Source organism: Eleutherodactylus coqui, chromosome 12, assembly GCF_035609145.1.
Source record: "Eleutherodactylus coqui strain aEleCoq1 chromosome 12, aEleCoq1.hap1, whole genome shotgun sequence".
In the NCBI taxonomy this organism is placed as follows: domain Eukaryota; kingdom Metazoa; phylum Chordata; class Amphibia; order Anura; family Eleutherodactylidae; genus Eleutherodactylus; species Eleutherodactylus coqui.
The window spans coordinates 88,256,933-88,277,013 of record NC_089848.1 but is presented as its reverse complement, the minus strand read 5'-3'; the positions used below and the strand labels follow the sequence as shown (position 1 = coordinate 88,277,013).

Sequence of the window (20,081 nt, the reverse complement as noted above, 5' to 3'; positions counted from 1 at the left end):
TCAAAAATAGTTTTTTTTCTTTTTTTTTTTAACTATCATTATTAGATTCTTATTTTTAAGTGTTTTTAGCGTTGCATTTCTCTGGTTCTGTAACAGAGTGTGAATCTGTGACTCCCAACGTGCCCCGTCGGAGATCTTTAAATGCCAATTGGGGCTGTAGATAAAATGGCAAACAGCGTTCTAACGAGACTTAGCAGCAGAAAATGGAAAAAAGATCTGTCCATCCTCTCCCATGCGCTTGTAAAAACTGCATTCTCAGATGTGTTGATATGCGTTTTTGACAGCGCTTGACTGCGTTTTCAGCAGAGTTATAAACTCCAGCCAGGCAAGCTGATAATGGCAGAACTGAAAACGCAGTTAAAAACACGGTAACCACATTCTACCCCGTTTCCAGCAGCGCTGAAAATGAACCCCATTCATTTCAATGGGAAAGGCGTTGAGTTTTAAAACACAAAAACGCATGAAAATGGAACAGACAGCGCTTGAAAAACGCTGCATTTTAACGCTTGTGTGAGAAGCCCAATGGAAATCAATGGAAGCCCAATAAAAACGCAGAAAAAAATGCCCGTGTGAGTGGCCTTACGTGAACACCCTACTGAACATCTTTGGGATGAACTGGAACGATCTTGTCAGGAAATGTAAAAAGTGTCCATTTTCTTTGAGAGAATTCTCCAGACGTTTGCAGGATGAATGGAGGGAAATACCAGCTGAACTGTATCAGATGGTAATAGAAAGTATGTCCTAGAGAGTATCTGATGTCATTAGGGCCAAAGGAGCCCCACTAAGACCTTTTTCACATGGGCGAGGGCGATATAGCCATGAAAAAAACCGCGGCAATATCACAGCTTTGTACGTCCAATCTTGTTGCTGTGGTTATGTGATTTTCTGGCAAAAATTGCATCGGTACCACCCATGATAAAATCGCGCAATTCTTTACCGCAAAAGTCAATAGGAGTTTCTAATGTTAAAAATGTATCGCATGAAAATCTCAACTTCGTGCTTTGAGATGTGATAAACAAGGAGGCTGCATAGGGAAACATGGGAGATGAAAAAAATTATACATCACCTTAGAAGTGCTGTCATCTCGGCGCATCTTCTAACAGGTTCCGACACTCTTCTTCAGCTTCTCATCTGACCGGGGATTGAAAATCCCCGCCTCCTGAAAGTGCTCCCTCTGATTTGCTGAGTGCTGTGACCAGTCAGAGATCAGTGCTCAGCCATTCATTGAATTCAGTGAATGGCTGAGTGCTGTGACCAATCAGAGGCAGCGCTTTCAGGAGGCAGGGATTTTTCAATCCCCGGCCAGAAAAGAAGCTGAAGAAGAGTGTCGGGACCTGCTAGAAGATGCGCCAGAGATGACAGCACTTCTAAGGTGATGTATCATTTTTTTTTCTACAGTAATGGATTATTTTCGGGGTAGGGCTTATATTTCAAATCCCACCCACATTGAAATCAATGGGAGAACATAATAATCCCCTGCTGAAGCTGTGACAGCTGCAGCAGGGGATTCCTTTAGTGATCTTCTCCCATTGCTTTCAGTGGGGCCGGCAGCAGCAGTGCCTGCCCCATTGAAATCAGTGAGAGAAGATCACCATATCCTGCCGCTGCTGTGACAGCCATAGCAGGAGATTCCTTCAGCCCTGCTGGGATTTGAGGCTACTTCCCTGCAAAAACGCATCCAGGGCTTTTTAGAAGCATTGTGAGGGTGATATCGGGCCGTGAATCACACCCCCATGTCGCTCTCGCCAGTGTGCAGGAGCCATAAGCATGAACATATGAAAATAAATACTATTGTTGATCCCTGCTTAGGTGTCCAATGGCGTCTGGTAGGGTAGTGTACATGTGAGGACATGAAGCTATTTGGGGAGCTGACCCCTCAAGGTCTCCCTGACAACCCCGCACCTGACCTGTCATGAATCACTGCCGCCTCAGGCTTGGGCCTGCACCATCATATCATCCCATCTCTGCAGAGGACCAAGATATGAAACAACAACTGTTTTCACATGTGTAATGTAGACTAAAGGCTCCTTGTGTGAGATCTCCTGCCGCGATCAGAGGCGGCTCCTGGGGGGACGGTGACCATGGCCATCACATAGTCTAACAGCTAGTACAGTAACATTACACACGGCGCAGCACCATTACCGCTGGCGGGCAGGAGCCCCGGCATTAGTTGTAGTAGCAGGCCATTACGCTGGCATTTTATCATTTTTTGGGACAATAGTATTTTAAAGTCTTCTCCTTAATGAGATCTTCCCCCGGCGCTGGGTTGCTATAAATGAATATTAATATTTGGCAGGAAGCTTTTTTCTGTGCTTTTTATAAGAAGCCATCTGACACGTTGGCCAAATCCCAGAAAAGAAACTTGGCAAGATTTAACCTCTACCTAAAGGCTTCATATAGGACAATACAAGGACAGAATGGGGGAAGCGTAACATGTCAGCCAGGATGGATGTGAGAGAGAGAGAGATGTGAGAGAGAAATTTGAGAGAGAGATACATGAGAGAGAGAGAGAGAGAGAGAGAGAGAGAGAGAAATAGAGAGAGAGATGGATATGAGAGAGAGAGAGAGATATATGAGAGAAAGAGATATGGGAGAGATAGAGAGATATGAGAGAGAGAAGCATGACAGAGAAAGATAGATATGAGAGAGAGAGAGAAGCATGAGAAAGAGATATGAGAGAAAGATGGATAATGGATAGATAGATATGAGAGATAAGGTCCATTTACACGGGACGAATGTCAGGCAAATGATGCCCGACACTCGTCCCTGTGTCTCCTGCATGGGAGCTAGCAGAGCTGTCTCGCTCACGGAGCTGTCAGCAGGGGGCGGGGCAGTGCAGGAGATGTCTTTCTTTTAAAGGCAATTTTTTTTTTTATAATGCACATGAAAATGAGGATTTACGCCCCAAAATGGATCCCCTTGTTTGTCCTGAGTTCAGAAACATACCCATTGTGGCCTTAATCTTACGTCCGTATGCACAACGGGGCCCAAACCGAAAGGAGCAGCCGGTGGCTTTCAGAACAGAACTTTTGCTTGAAGACGTTTTAGGCCTCATTGCTCACTTGTATAGCCCTTGAGCGGCCAAAGCGTTGGAGAATCCCCCCAAAATGACCCCATTTGAATACTAGACCCCTTAACTAATTCATCTAGGGGTGTACTGCGTATTTTGACCCCACAGTTTTTGTCTGAATCTTAGCAAAGCAGAAGGAAAAAAATTACAATTTTCATTTTTTAGGCAATTGTGTAATTTTAAAAACATTTTTTTGTACAGCACACATAGGAATGAAGACTTTCACCCCAAAATGGATCACCCTGTTTGTCCTCTGTTCAGAGACATACCCATTATGGCCCTTATCTTATGTCTGTATGCACAACGGGGCCCAGACTGAAAGGAGCATTACACTTCAACTGTTTTTTAATTTTTAGGTAATCTCCTTTATCCATTGGATCATGGACCGCTCACCGCGGCCCTCGGTCACTGCTCCAGGCTCTCGGCTTTAGTAGCCAGGAGCAAGGAGATTTTAAATTTCCCCCAGCTTCTGTGCTCGTGTCCGCTATTCTGCTGACGGGCGCATGCGCCGAAGCTAAGGAAGGGTCTGCAGGTAAGGAACCTGTCAGAGGACAGCGCCTGAGACCTTAGGTAAGTAATTTCGCCTCCCCTCATGAATCAAATCCGTGACGAGAGGTAAAACTGTAACTTTTTTTGCTTTTCCATCCGTAAAAGGGGAGATTTTTACATCCGTAAAAAAGGATCCAACCCGTGAGGGGCTGAAACTTTAACTTTATTTCACTTTTGATTTACTTTTATGTGATTGCCTTTATCCATTGGCTAACGGCAACCGTGTGACTGGGGTTTGCATATCGCGGACCCCCACGACAGCTCCAGGCTCTTGGCTATCTCCGGCAGCTGACAGCAGGAAGCTGTCACGTCAACAACTCCTGCGGCTTTAATCCCCAGGGCGAGCGTGTTTTTACGGCCCTGGGGATTAAAGCCCAGACGCCCAGGATGTAAAAACGCATATGGGCGGTCACTAAGGGATTAAGCCATTCAGAAGCTATTGTTATCTTATCACAACAAACCCCACAGGCCTGGTTCACAGGGAGGGGAATTGCCGCAGAATTTCTGCAGTGGCGTGCCCACCATCGGTCATACATGCTGGGACTTGTAGTTTCATAGCAGCTAGAAAAACTCCTACAAACTCTTGTATTTTATCGTACTTCTTCCCTTCTTCTTACAGGTGTTCAACACATATTCAAACGAAGACTACGACAGGAGAAACGATGAAGTCGACCCAGTCGCCGCTTCCGCAGAATACGAGCTGGAGAAGCGAGTGGAAAAGCTGGATCTATTCCCAGTGGATCTCGAGAAAGGTGTGTTTTCGTCACGCTAATTGAAAATTAATAGGAGGTTTCCGTGGGGAAATAGCAGCGGCTTGTTCTAATGAGAGAGGTGTCATGACAATACACTTCGCCAGGTATCACAGATACTCTCATTAACCCCCAGCAGTAGGAACAAGTAAAAAGCTGGATATTAACCCAGAATATTAGGATAAAATGATTATTTACAGTAAGGCTGGATAACCCACAATGCAACCTGTTGAAGGCTAGTAGACCTAACTTAAGCAACCAGTGCCAGGCAGCTGCTGATAAAGCAAGTACAATGATGGAATGTATCAAAAGAAGCAAAAATGGGTGGTTGATCCTGACATTTTGCTTTAATTGAGCAGTTACAACAGTAACTATATGGGTGATAATGACATACAGGAAATGGAGGTGACTTGTGCCAAAATGTATCCAACCGGCCCTATTCACCTATTGGCCTCCAACAGGTTGGCATATGTCAGTATAGTGTTATTTTTTAGCTGTGTAGGATAGATAAAGCTAGTCATACATTTAAGACAATGATTGGCTACAATGTGGCTGACCAATCGGCTGTGGCATCGTTCATATAAACAATCCCAGAAACAACACTAACGACTAAATTGGATGATCAGGAGCTAGTTTTAACCCTTTCCAATCCAATTTGTATCCTGGTTTTCCTAGGGGGCTTACTCTTTTTCTGCCGTTATAAAACAGCGCTATCTGCTGGCTAAAGCCAGTACTGCATGAGGTGACACGTTGGATAGGCTCCGACAGCAGAGAGGCTGGCAATATACAGTAAGAGAACCCCGACGGACGTCTTCCAACATCAGAGCTGTACAGCCTTAAATCATAATGTCTTTAGACGTCAGACAGTGGATTGGAAAGGGTTAAGAACAAAAACCCCGGGGACACACAAACTGGCAAAGGATCGGCCTGATTTGCCCCATCGTGACTTGTACATGCATCGGTCAAACTTTTCCAACACAGCAGATCAGTTTTTCAGCAGACATAACTCTGCATTGGCCTTCATGTTAATTTTGCAACCAATGATCACCCAAAATGGCCCAAATCAGTCATTTCGAACAGCTTTTCTCCCATGTCTATGGCCAGCTTAAAGGGGTTTCTGGGACTTTTACTATTGATGACCTGTCATCAGGATTGTATTCCATGGGAGCGGGGCCACTGCAGTACCGTGAGCGCAGCTTGGTTCCAAAGCTGTCCCCATTGATAGCGGGCCAGGTGATGAGCTTATTGGTGGGGATCCCAAGCGGCGGACCCCCACTAATAAACTATTGATGAACTATCCTGAGAATAAGTCATCATCAATAGTAAAAGTCCCTTTAGGTCTATTGCAAAATATAGATGATAGATGTTTTGAACATTGAGCTTATAGATTGTGTACACTCATGGTCAAAAATCATCCCTCCCCTAGAAGTCGTCAGAATTAAATGAAACTTTCTGTGTGTGATAAGTAAGTGATTAAATATCAGAGCAACAGGAGAATTTATTGCAGAAAGCTGACCCCTTGAAAGGAGGCTCTAGTACCCTTTTGTACTGCCTCTCGCTTGGATACATGATGTGATATGGGCGGGCATAGAAGCTCTAGTACCCTGTTGTACCACCTCTAGCTTGGATACATGATGTGATATGTGTGGGCATGGAGGCTCTAGTACCCTGTTGTACCACCTCTAGCTTGGATACAAGATGTGATACGGACAGACATGGTGGCTCTAGTACCCTGTTGTACCGCCTCTAGCTTGGATACTTGATGTGATATGGGTTGGCATGGAGGCTTTGGTACTCTGTTGGAGCTCCTCTAGCTTGGATACAAGATGTGATACCGGTGGGCATGGAGGCTCTAGAACTCTATTGTACTGCCTCTAGCTTGGATGCAAGATGTTATACAGGCGGGCATGGAGACTCTAGTACCCTGTTGTACCAACTCTAACTTGGATGCAAGATGTGATACGGACAGACATGGTGGCTCTAGTACCCCTGCTGTACCGCTTCTAGCTTGGATACATGATGTGATATGGGTGGGCATGGAGGCTCTAGTACCCTGTTGGAGCTCCTCTAGCTTGGATACAAGATGTGATACGGGTTGCATTGAGGCTCTAGTACCCTATTGTACCACATCTAGCTTGGATACAACATGTTATACGGGGTACATATAGGCTCTAGTACCCTATTGCACCGCCTCTAGCTTGGATATATGATGTGATATGGGTAGTCATGGAGGCTCTAGTACCCTGTTGGAGCTCCTCTTGCTTGGATGGAAGATGTGATACGGGTTGCATTGAGGCTCTAGTACCCTATTGTACCACATCTAGCTTGGATAGAACATGTTATACGGGGTACATATAGGCTCTAGTACCCTATTGCACCGCCTCTAGCTTGGATGCAAGATGGGATCCGAGCATGCATGGAGGCTCTAGTACTCTGTTGTACCGCCTCTAACTTGGATACAAGATGAGATATGTGTGGGCATGGAGGCTCTAGTAGCCTGTTGTACCACTCTAGCTTGGATACAAGATGTGATACGGACAGAAATGGTGGTACTAGTACCCTGTTGTACTGCCTCTAGCTTGGATACTTGATGTGATATGGGTTGGCATGGAGGCTTTGGTACTATGTTGGAGCTCCTCTAGCTTGGATACAAGATGTGATACGGGGGGGCATAGAGGCTCTAGAACTCTATTGTACTGGCTCTAGCTTGGATGCAAGATGTGATACAGGTGGGCATGGAGACTCTAGTACCCTGTTGTACCAACTCTAACTTGGATACAAGATGGGAACGAGCAGGCATAGAGGCTCTAGTACCCTGTTGTACCGCCTCTAGCTTGGATGCATGATGTGATATGGGCGGGCATGGAGGCTCTAGTACATTGTTGTAAACCTCTAGCTTGGATACAAGATGAGATACGAGTGGACATGGAGATTCTAGTACCCTGTTGTACCACCTCTAACTTGGATACAAGATGTGATACAGGCAGACATGGAGGCATACAGGTTTCTTATGGTATCCAGCAGCATATCGCTCCACATTTGCTGTAACTGAGCCTCTAGATCGTTCAAACTCGCAGACTATTGATGTTCGCGTCCCATACATGTTCTATTAGCGATAAATCTGGCAACCGGGTAGCCACGGATGTGTGACAATGTTGTGGGGGCTCCTGTGACCCCCTTGTATGTGCGGCCCAACATTATCCTGCTGCCTCTTGGAAGCCGCCATGAGAGGAACACATGTGGCTGCAGGATGTCCTGAACATATCACTGAGCTGTCATTGTCCCTCTTACCAATACTGGGGGGGACTAACTGCTGTATATCATGTTCCCCCAGACCATCACACCAGCAGGGGGCAGTGTGCAGCTTCACAGCAAAGGCAGGATTAAGACGCTCACCCCGAGGTCTCCAGACACCAACATGGTTGTTATCAGTGCCCAAACTAAACCTGGATTTGTTGCTGAAGACAATCCGGTTCCTCTCCTTATCAGTCCAGTTTCATCGTTCACACCACTGCAAACAGAGACAGCATTGGGTGTTGAAGGCCGTAGACGTAATGGACGCAGTGAGACCAAATGTCCTTCAGCCAAGTGCCTGGAAATGGTTCTGATAGCTACAGGGGCCTGTAATGGTGTCACCTGGATGGCAGACAACAAAATAGTTGGAGCTGCTTGTGCTTGTCAGACGATCAGACAATCTTCTCAACTGCTGATCTTTTGGGGGTCCTGAGCCTGGTGGCCTTGTGTGCCCTCATGCATCCACCGGTCCCAACACCTTCTAACAGTCTGGTCAGAACGGCCGGTGGTGAACAATTCGTTGATACGACCATCCAGCTTCTCACATCCCAATACTGCGCCCCTCTCAGACTCTGGTAACGGGGTGACATCTCTTCTCTATGTTGTAGAGGCGTCTAGCGGTCAACAAGCTCCACACAAGCGGAAGAAGAGGTCACTACACACAGGGAGCCTCTGAGAGCCTTTTAATAAGCCAATGATGGAACCACTTTACGGGCCTCAGGTGGCAAGACCGTTCACCTAGTCACCCCACAACTTGAATCATTTGTATATCTGCCTGAGATGGAACTGCATGCCGAGTTTTGCCACAAAACAACAACTTCTTCTTGAGGCTAGTTTTTTTTTACTAGTAGTGTATATTACTGTATAGCATGACAGTTTTCATCAGAGGTATTTGTTGGAGGTATATGCTGGGAAATCCTCCCGACGTATATTCTATCTCCGACATATAATAATTGGTCAGTGTGAATAGACCTTTAATGAACTGTGGCTCAGAGGTGGAGACAGGAAGCAGGTATTGTATCTAATGAAAGCTCGTTATTAAGACATGGAAAGCACTGAGCTTTAAATTAAGAAGTGTAGGAAAGACACAGGTTATGCAAATCAGTGATGGAATAATGCCTTCACAGCACCACCTATTGGAAGGGTTGCTACCTTCCAATAGGTGGGGCTGTAGAGGATCGTTCTACCATTCATTTACATAGTCTTTCCCAGGGAGCATTGCATGATCTGTATAGGACTTCATACACCCCTGTGGTGCTCTCCACAAGGAAAAACATTACTCCTGGACTCAAAAGAGGATATTGTAAAAAGTGGTCTTGTTATTGGTACAGCTTTCTAGATTAAACCTATCTAGATACAGGAAACTTATACATTTCAGACAGCTTCAACCTCCGGCTCTGGGGGTTTGATGGCAACATTTAGGTATTAAAGAGGTGATCCAATTTCAACTTTTCATAGCTGAGATGGGAAACTGCTACCATGGCTGCCAGTCAACCAGCTGGAAACAGTGTAGCACAGCACCCTACCCCGTTTCTGTAACCCCTCTAGTTACAGAAACAGCGTAGACCTTCCATTCAGTTCAATGTGCTCTGCTAAGTGTTTGGCTGTTTCCGACAGGTGGTCAGAACAGAGCGGCTGGGTTTTCCCAACTCGGCCATGAAAAGCCAAGATGGGAATACCCCTTTAAAAGCTGTATCTATTGTAATTACTAATAATGGAAGAATCATCTGTCTACGCTTTGGGGCATGATGGCTTCAGGTTGATCCCAACCTCTGTAGAAATGAAAGGTCAGAGCTAGCGTGTTTCCCCGAAAATAAGACAGTGTCTTATATTAATTTTTGTTCAAAAAGGTTTAACTTTTTTACATGTATAGCTGCCTGGACACTATTTAAATTGACTTTTTAAATTAACTGTTAGCAGGGCTTAATTTTGCAGTAGGGCTTATATTTCAAGCATCCTCAAAAAGCCTGAAAAATCATTTTGCATCCTCAAAAATTCTGGAAAATCATGCTATGTCTTATTTTCATGCTATGCCTTATTTTCAGGGTATGTCTTATTTTCAAGGAAACGGGGTAGGTGATGGGATCTAGTAAGGGGAATAGCCTTCAACAAGGCGTTTCCTTTTTATCACTTCAGACAGGTTTGCATTACTCTTTAATAGTATCCTCATTTCTATATATTTCATAACCTGATCTGCCCCAAAACGCGTCATCTCAGCTTGAACCTTAAGGCATCATGATCCTTGTTTAGATGTGGTGAAGGAATAAGTTGTATTTTCTCCATCTTGTTTAGACTATCCAAGCCCTGCTGTCACCTATATTAGCTATATGAGTCTCAGTTCATCGCTTCCGGCGGTAGATTCTGAACGCCTCAGTACGTAGGCTCTAGGCCAGAACGTCCTACAGCAGGTGATAATGTCACCTCACAGTAGAGGACCCGATCCCGCAGTCAGTTCTTCTGTGACCTTTAGCTTTTTCTGCTTGTCTGCCCGGCCTCAGGTGTGAATAAATGGATTGTACGCTTCATCAAGTCAAGGATTGTACCAGACTAGTGTTCTTCCCTACAGCTCTAGTACATGTAAGCTAATAGAAAGGCTGACTACTGCAAATTACCTGTAATTAACGGAAGCATCGCAGCGCCCTCTGCTGGCCTGTGTGCATGACTTGAATTTCTCTATGACCTTGAGAATCCGGAATGAGTAGGGTCAACAGGGTTCTTGTAGGAACATGGATGGGACGTACTTTCTTTGGGCTTTAAATTTGAGAACTGCAAGTGCATCATGTCGGAATACACGGAATGGAAGGAATGAATGATGTCAGAGTTCCGTGCGGTCTGTTTATACAGGCAGATACATCGTTGGCTAGTTCGAACGAGAAATTGTTTAGTCGATCACTGTATAGTGAATGAGAACGACCGGTATTTACACCAAACGATAAGTGAACGAGCCAACCATGATTTTTACGCCGGCATAGAATGAACGACGGATGAAAAGTGAACGGTTTTCGTTGACTGATTTTAGACTAAACGATTATTGTTCATTTTCACTCGTTTCAACGAAAATAGTTCAGTGTAAAAGGGCCTTTAGAAACAACGACACTTTCGTAATTGGCGCTTCCCTGTATGGAAATTAGACCCGTGACCCAGAAGTGCAGCATAAATTCAGGTGAGCAAGCTTTCTATTAGTCGGCTACAGCATGAACCCACATCGGGATCCAACGAGGCCGGGGCAAAACCTCACTGTCTACCTTGTGGGGTTTTCCTGTGCAACGTGTGGAGAGTATATACAAATAAGGGAGATGGAATAAATCCTCCACAGTGCCACCTAGTGAAAGGCAGCATTCCTTCAAGTCAAAGTCAGACTTTTTATACAAGCCTTGTTACAATGACTGGGAATTTAAAAGCAAAGCCAGGCTCCATGTACATACAGCTGTTTCAGGGTTATTGCCCTTCATCAGTGTACAGTAGGAGTCTGGCTTTGCTAGTGAGAGGCCTGGGACAGGGGTCAGAAACGCTCTTTTCTCCTTAGGGAGAGCAACTATAAACTACGTGAGGATACTCAAATGGCCACGCACGCTCCTCTGGGTAATATGTAAATAAGGGAGATGGACTAAATCCTCCACAGTGCCACCTATTGAAAGGCAGCATTCCTTCAAGTCAGACTTTTTATACAAGCCTTGTTACAATGACTGGGCTGCCTTTCAATAGGTGGCACTGTGGAGGAGTTATTCCATCTCCCTTATTTGCATATTACCCAGAGGAGCGTGCGTGGCCATTTGAGTCTCCTCACTTAGTTTATAGTATATAGTTGCTCTCCCTAAGGAGAAAAGAGCGTTTCTGACCCCCGAGAGTATATTAGGAATGGCGGAATTGAGAAAAGCATCCAATGAAAGCGGAACCTGTGGACAGAAACAACTAATCAAAAAAAGAGATCAGAGGAGGATGTCAAGAATCAAAGACAAAACTCCAATCACAGCCATTCAATGATGTCATTCAACGAATGGCTGTGATTGGTTAATCGAGTGCCGCTCTGAGTGGCTGATTCGTCGCTTGATTAACCAATCAGAGCATTAGTTTGCTGGAAGCAGGGTATTCATACCCCTCTACCAGGAAGAAATTCTGTGTCGGTGTCCAGGAGAACACGGCAGCCAGCAGCGCAAAGGATTCAAACGCTGGCTACTAGGTGAGTATTGGTTTTTTTTTCTCCCATGTAGTCTAGCTAGGGCTTATTTTCTGGAGAGGGCTTATATTTCAAGCCCTCAAACCCCCCCCCCCCCCCCCAAAAAAAAAAAAAAAAGAAATCGTGGTAGGTCTTATTATTGGGGAAACACGGTAGTAGCGGGGTGAAAGAATGACTGAACACATTAGCACTTGGGTGGTAAGGGATGAAGTTGTGGAAGATGCCTTGTAGGGTTGATGGAAGTAAGCAGTATGTATATACTATATATGGCTATATACATGAGAATGCTGGGATGGGGCATGGCGGCAATTAGAGGAATGATTGCTATACAATAGCTGCGATGCTAAACTTCAAGATCATAGAATGGGGGTGGAAGAACGTATTCTGCTAATCAAAAAGAACGTATTCTGCCACCTCGTCCCTTTCTCTGGACCTCGGATGACTAAGGAATCCTTAGCCTTGAGCAGGACTCGGAACAGAAATGAGAATATTTGTATTCATAGCAAGCAGACCCCTTCAGAAATGATGGAAAACAGCGCCTGGAAAAATTGCAGTTCTTACGTTCTTTTTTACAAAATTGATTTTTCCACGGGAGCAATTTTAGCAAGATTTCCCCATGAGCATCTACCGTAAACCCTGAACCGAAGGGCAGGAAGGAATTCCTTGGCAAGTATATTCCAGGCAGTGGCCATAAAATCCCCAAGATCTTGTATACAGAAGAAGCTATCTCTCCTCTGTCTGCTCAAGGGTTAATAGCGTAAATTGGCTTGGAGCCGGCACGTGCCGTAATCTGTTTTAATGAATTAGTAAGCACACTGTCAGTTCAGTTTTTTAAAAGCCGTTTAGAATTAAGAGCTTGCAGGCTGCTGATTGGACGGAGGAGACGTTGTGGCATTCCCACGGCCAATGAGATTCTGCCGGCGGACTTCCTATTAACCCGACAAGCAGCTTGATTGTGCAACTAAGACTAACCAGAAGTAAGTGTGAACATCTCACCGAGTCCCTGCAAGTCGGAGAGATTGTGCAGTGACCATGTGCAGATTTGATTTGTGTTCCTGTAAGACTGAGGGCTTATTCAGATGACCGTATTCACGCCGGTATTTAACCACGTAGACAAAAAAGGCGCCCAAATAATGTGACCATGAGAAGCGTTGGATTCCGATGAGTTCATTCCGATGAATGATTTTTTGACATGTAAAATAATCACGCCGTTTTCGGTCGCCAGTTTTATACGTCGCGTCAAAAGATAGGTATTGCCCTATCCTTTGCCGAAATATGCAGTAAGCTCCCATAGACTTCTAGGGCAGCAGGAAAAAAGGCACGGGAGGGAATTGCCCGGCGTACAAAGATGGGCAAAGAAGACAGCTGGCCCTAATTAAGCATTATTAGTAGAGATGAGCGAGCGTACTCGGATAAGCACTACTCGCTCGAGTAATGTGCTTTATCCAAGTATCGCTGTGCTCGTCCCTGAAGATTCGGGTGCCGCTGCGGCTGACAGGTCAGTCGCAGCGGGGAGCAGGGGAGAGCGGGCGGGAGAGAGGGAGAGAAAGATCTTACCTCCGTTCCTCCCCACTCTCCCCTGCAGCTCCCCGCTCCGTGCCGGCACCCGAATCTTTAGCCCCGAGCACAGCGATACTCGGATAAAGCCAATTACTCGAGCGAGTAGTGCTTATCCGAGTACGCTCGCTCATCTCTAATTATTAGTCATTGCAAGGATTTCTGCTGATCTTTTGGTTTTCATCGCTTCATCGTATCTTTTTGCCGATACGCAGCAGCCGCCCATGTGAACGGCATGAAATACGCAAATGAAGACCGGGACTCTATCGTGACAAATATTAATTCACGCGATTATACAGTGTATACAGGTGAACATAAAAACGCTTACGGTCATATATTTGTATAGGCTGCGAATGATACGCTGTTACTGCGCAATACATTATTTATTATTAATAGGTCAGTAAACTCGGGGGGCCTTCACACTTGCGATCGCGATCTCGCTGTGTTTTTTGTTTTTTTAACACAAATGTCAATAGGACTTTCTGATGTTAAAAACGCATCGCACAAAAATCGCACGTTTTTGCTTTTCCGATTTTTGTGTGATGCGTTTTTAACATTAGAAAATCCTATTGACATTCGCGTTTAAAAAAAACGCAGCGAGATCACGACCCCAAGTGGGAAGGCCTCCTAATAAACATTCACACCTGAACTCAAATTCAAATTTAAAGTTACTTGCATATAAAAGACAAGAAAAAGAGTCACCCAAGGGGGAAGTTAGTTGGTGTGTAGTGGGGTTAGTTGGTGTGTAGTGGGGTTAGTTGGTGTATAGTGTGGATAGTTGGTGTGTAGTGGGGATAGCTGGTGTGTAGCGTGGATAGTTGGTGTGTAGTGTGGATAGTTGGTGTGTAGTGGGGTTAGCTGGTGTGTAGTGGGGTTAGCTGGTGTGTAGTGGGGTTAGTTGGTGTGTAGTGGGGTTAGCTGGTGTGTAGTGGGGTTAGCTGGTGTGTAGTGGGGTTAGCTGGTGTGTAGTGGGGTTAGCTGGTGTGTAGTGGGGTTAGTTGGTGTGTAGTGTGGATAGTTGGTGTGCAGTGGGGTTAGTTGGTGTGTAGTGGGGTTAGTTGGTGTATAGTGTGGATAGTTGGTGTGTAGTGGGGTTAGCTGGTGTGTAGCGTGGATAGTTGGTGTGTAGTGTGGATAGTTGGTGTGTAGTGGGGTTAGCTGGTGTGTAGTGGGGTTAGCTGGTGTGTAGTGGGGTTAGTTGGTGTGTAGTGTGGATAGTTGGTGTGTAGTGGGGTTAGTTGGTGTGTAGTGGGGTTAGTTGGTGTGTAGTGGGGTTAGTTGGTGTGTAGTGGGGTTAGTTGGTGTGTAGTGGGGTTAGCTGGTGTGTAGTGGGGTTAGTTGGTGTGTAGTGGGGTTAGCTGGTGTGTAGTGGGGTTAGTTGGTGTGTAGTGGGGTTAGTTGGTGTGTAGTGGGGTTAGTTGGTGTGCAGTGGGGTTAGTTGGTGTGCAGTGGGGTTAGTTGGTGTGCAGTGGGGTTAGCTGATGTGCAGTGGGGTTAGCTGATGTGCAGTGGGGTTAGCTGGTGTGCAGTGGGGTTAGCTGGTGTGCAGTGCGGTTAGTTGGTGTGTAGTGGGGTTAGTTGGTGTGTAGTGGGGTTAGTTGGTGTGTAGTGGGGTTAGTTGGTGTGTAGTGGGGTTAGCTGGTGTGTAGTGGGGTTAGCTGGTGTGTAGTGGGGTTAGCTGGTGTGTAGTGGGGTTAGCTGGTGTGTAGTGGGGTTAGCTGGTGTGTAGTGGGGTTAGTTGGTGTGCAGTGGGGTTAGCGGGTGTGCAGTGGGGTTAGCGGGTGTGCAGTGGGGTTAGCGGGTGTGCAGTGGGGTTAGCGGGTGTGCAGTGGGGTTAGCGGGTGTGCAGTGGGGTTAGCGGGTGTGCAGTGGGGTTAGCTGGTGTGCAGTGGGGTTAGCTGGTGTGCAGTGGGGTTAGCTGGTGTGCAGTGGGGTTAGCTGGTGTGCAGTGGGGTTAGTTGGTGTGCAGTGGGGATAGTTGGTGTGCAGTGGGGATAGTTGGTGTGCAGTGGGGATAGTTGGTGTGCAGTGGGGATAGTTGGTGTGTAGTGGGGTTAGTTGGTGTGTAGTGGGGTTAGTTGGTGTGTAGTGTGGATAGTTGGTGTGCAGTGGGGTTAGTTGGTGTGTAGTGGGGATAGTTGGTGTGTAATGGGGTTAGTTGGTGTGTAGTGGGGTTAGTTGGTGTGCGGCCGGGTTAGTTGGTGTGTAGTGGGGTTAGTTGGTGTGTAGTGGGGTTAGTTGGTGTGTAGTGGGTTAAGTTGGTGTGTAGTGGGGTTAGTTGGTGTGCTGTGGGGTTAGTTGGTGTGCAGTGGGGTTAGTTGGTGTGTAGTGGGGATAGTTGGTGTGTAATGGGGTTAGTTGGTGTGTAGTGGGGTTAGTTGGTGTGCGGCCGGGTTAGTTGGTGTGTAGTGTGGAAAGTGCATCCAACCTAGAGCTCCATATTTTTTGGAACTTGCTCGAACAGCCCCTGTGTTGGTATATGATTTTTTTCCTAAGGGATAATTGTATTAACCAGCCTTTTCCACCTTGACAAGGCGGCTAATTCCACCGCCATCCCCTTCACGGAAACGGTTTTCCGAGCTAAAAATACTATTTCTCTAAGAAATATTCGCGTATGACGTGGCCAGCGTTCTCCATCAAATAGGCCAAACAGCACAATCTTCGGGTCTAAATGTATACTTAAAGGTGGAGATAAGAGTGGGGATATAGGATTGACCAAAAACTCGTAAAGAAAGGGCAGTCCCCAATCAAATGCCAGAAATCAGCATTGAGTTGATGGCATCTATGACAGCCTGATCTTGGAGTTTACCCATTTTGTGGAGATGTACTGGGGTCATATAAGACTGATGGATGATGTAGAGTTGGATTAATTTATTATTACCAGCTGGGGGTACGATCAGATGGGATTCCATTATATCTGACCATTCTTCATTCGTTAATGAGGGGATACAAGACTGCCATTTATCCTGGCTGGACAGTTGGTCATAGCTGATCTTAGTAGAGAGTAAATGGGTATAGAGCGCTGATATTAGGCCTTTCGGCCCTTGGAACCTGAGTATACCTATTATAGGGTATTTTGATATTTGGATGATAACCGAAGAAAACTGGGTATTTAGAGCATGTCGTAGCTGGAAGTATCGAAACCATGGAAGTCGAGGTACCTGCAGTTTTTCACACAATTGGGTGAATGTGACGTTTACATTATTGTCATATACATCCTCCAATTCAGAAATACCTAATGAGATCCAATATTGGCAATCCAGTAGGATTATTCCATCGGGGGAGATCCACCATATCTCTAAATCTTTTGCAGTTTGATGTCAGTGATCAGCAAACTTTTCAGAAGTTCGCTTTGGCCCCTTCGCTGAATTTGGGTAAAAAGTTGGATTTGTTATAAATTAGTTCAAACAGAACCTGAACTTTACCAATACCCTTAATACTGGTATATAACACTCTTCTTTTCCTTCTCCCTCATCCTTCTTACTCCTCCTCCTCCAACTTAGGAGAAGGTTCGGTGGGATGATCTGCCTGAGGTTCGGGCTCACGATGAATCAAACATTTAGCAAAGTTCAACACAAAACAAAGCTCTTCTGTTTTGGTTCGCTCCACACTATCTGCTATTTTTGTCCGGAACTGCCTGTTTCTGGTTTATTTTTGCTTAAAGCGCTAGATTCAGAGATGGATGTGTGTTATCTGTGACACCACAACGCTGTTCGCAGCCGCCATATGACATTATGCTACATTAAACTGGTGGCCAGTGGCCGGATGTTCTCCATGTTGGGAAATGCCGGGATTCGTTTTAGTGTCATGAAGTTAAGCTTGAGGGTCTTTGGGGGTTTCTTTTTGCCTTTCTCTGGATCAACAAAACTCTTAGAAGTTTCCAGTAAGTGGTTAGCATTTGGAGTGATTGTGGATCTGCGTTCTGTATTTCCACCTTTTCTTAACCATATGATATTCTCTTACAGATGATGAAGGCCTGGGCGTCAGTATCATTGGAATGGGGGTCGGAGCGGACACAGGTCTGGAGAAACTTGGAATATTTGTTAAAACTGTCACAGAAGGAGGAGCAGCCCAAAGAGACGGAAGGTTTGTGACGGAAGTTGCAAATTTTGTATAATTGCAGCCGAAACTAAGATTTCTGGAAATTGCACTGGTTTGGGATAGTTTTGCAAAAACTGCAGCAGAAAATGACTGTAATGGATGTAGAGTTGGATATTAGAAACGTAGACAGGCAGACTTTGTTGCGGATTTTCACTGTGGAATTCAGTCATTGCATTTTAATTAATGAATTCTGCTGTGAAAATCCGCAACATTTGCCAAAAAATAGAGGAATTTCCGCTCGTGTGCAGGTGGCCTAAGGCTGGATTCACATGGCTGTATACGTTTTTACACTCGCCCGCCGGCACCATAAAAGCATGTGAATGTGCACCCATTCAGACAGCACAGGCCTGGTGCATATGCACTGAGGCCGCAATGCCGCTGGGCGTGGGGAGACAGTTTAACTCTGCTAAGTTGTCTCCTCCTTCCCTACCCCTCGCCAGCTCACCTCCTCTCCCCTCCCCTCTTGCTTTTTGCAATGAGAGGGGGCAGGGGCTGAGCTAAGCTACCACCCCCTCCCCGCCTCTTGTCCACAGCCAGCAATTGAAGGGAGCGAAGCTTAGCGCCGCCCCCTCCCCATACAAACAACCTGGAGGGGAGGAGACAGGAGGAGAGAGGGGAGTATTTGCACAATTGCTGATTTTCTGCAGTGTCCAAATCCATTTGTCCATATAGTTTGTGTGTATATATATATATATTGTGAGATGGTGACCGGCAAGGTGCTGGAGGGCAGGTATGTGTCACCTAGGATGCTCTCCTATGAGGCTTTGGGGAGCGCTTGGGCAGATACGTGCCACCGAGCAGCCTGGGCTCGGTGGAGGAAGCCGGCAGTATAGTGTTAGTAGCATTAAGCCACTAACACGTTGTAGTGTGTAAGTGGCTCCAAGCCACATAATCCGGGCCGGCTTTTCCTGGAGTGACCAAAGCGAAGGGTGGGATGGTCACTCCCACGTACCAGGTGGGGCTGGTACCAGGCCTTATAAAGCCTGGGCCTACAGGGCCAGGAGGAGAGCTGAGACCTCTGCAGGTCTGAGAGTCCTGGCTGGCTGTGTGCAGGAGCCATTTTGTGTTACCAGGGACGCTCCATGTATAGTAAGTGCTCAGACGAGCAGGATTTACTTTATGTTTGCCTGATGTTAAGGCCTGTATTTTGCTTTTGTTTGCTTGGAAATAAACCCAGGCAAAGCCTGGACTAAAGACTTTATCCTATGTGTCACTGTCTCTGACTGCTTATGCCCAGGTTGCTACCGATCCTAAACGCTAATCCCTCACAATATATTATCCATATTACAGAGATGTGACAGATCACTGTACAGCTGTATGTCATCAGTGTGTCATCGTTATTGGCCGCTGTATTGTTTTATTTTCTGCTGGGCATATCTTGATTTGCATTTACCCAATAGAAAAGAATAGCAAAACGGAGGCAGAAATGCAAAAGGTAAGTCACACCGTGCTTCTAAACAATGGCTGTGAAAGATGCGGCCATGTGAATAGATACCTAGGTTTCTATTAGCTCCGTATCGCGGTTCCCAGAATATGGACCAATTCTGCAGCTATCATACGCTGACCTGAAACCGGCCTAATGAGTTCACACACAGCGGAATTGCTGCGGGGTTTTGGCTGCGAAATCCGAGCTACAATTCTGCATCTATGTACAATGTCAGTGAATGGGGATTTATCAAATCCCATTCACTTACTGCAGAAAAGATCTGCAGTGGAAAATGGCTTTGCTTCGGATTTTCAAACCTGCGGCACGCACTATTTGTTGAGGAAATGTCGCAGATTTCAACTGCAGAATTCATATATTGCAAAGCAATGAGGGAATCTTACAATGAAATTCTGCACCAAAATGGATTTACTTTGCAGCGTGTGATTATACCATATGTCATTGGGGTTTGTTAGAACTTCATTCACTTATATTGTACTGTACATTTCATATATAAAATTTTACCAAATGCCAAGCAATAAGACCCAATGGCCACCTCAGTGTATGCAAAAACATAGTGGAGATAAGAAACGAAGATCTACTCTCACTGTAAAAAACCTACTAGTATCTGCCTACAGGTAGAGCACCCGCCCTGAAAAGGATGACCCCACCTATAATGTCCACTGTAAGGGCTTATTTACACGTGCGTATATCGGCTAGCATTTCACGCCCAGCCGATATATGCTTCCATCTAAGCAGTTCCCTTCCCCTCACCAGCTCTCTGTCTCTCTCCTCCAGTCCGCCGTTTGCAATGGGAGAGGGCAGGACGGGGGCAGGGCTAAGCTCCACTCTGTCCTGCCCACTCCCATTGCTGGCTATGGACAAGGGGATGGGCAGGAGTTTAGCTCCACCCCCACCCCACCCACTCCCATTGCAAACCGCTCGGAGGGGAGGAGGGAGGCAGAGAGCTAGTGAGGGGAAGGGAAGGGGGGACTCCTCGGATGGAAGCGCATATCGGCCGGCTGTGAAAACGCCAGGCTGCTATACAGTCGCCGTAAAGCCCAAAAATGTAAAGATGATTACATCACCGTTTCATCAACCCAACTCGTTTCCCCATTGCATATGGGATTCATCAGGGTTTTTAAGGTGTGTGTATCAGTA

General features: G+C 46.0%; 1 protein-coding gene across 1 annotated transcript in view; it reads left to right on the top strand.

The window, feature by feature from the left end:
- PPP1R9A (protein phosphatase 1 regulatory subunit 9A) overlaps positions 1-20,081 on the top strand; it is a 208,760-nt gene that overhangs the window by 96,498 nt on the left and 92,181 nt on the right. Inside the window, exons 3-4 of the mRNA XM_066584810.1 lie at positions 4,239-4,371; positions 17,362-17,482. Coding sequence (XP_066440907.1) covers positions 4,239-4,371; positions 17,362-17,482 — 254 coding nt within the window. The remainder of the gene's footprint in view (positions 1-4,238; positions 4,372-17,361; positions 17,483-20,081) is intronic.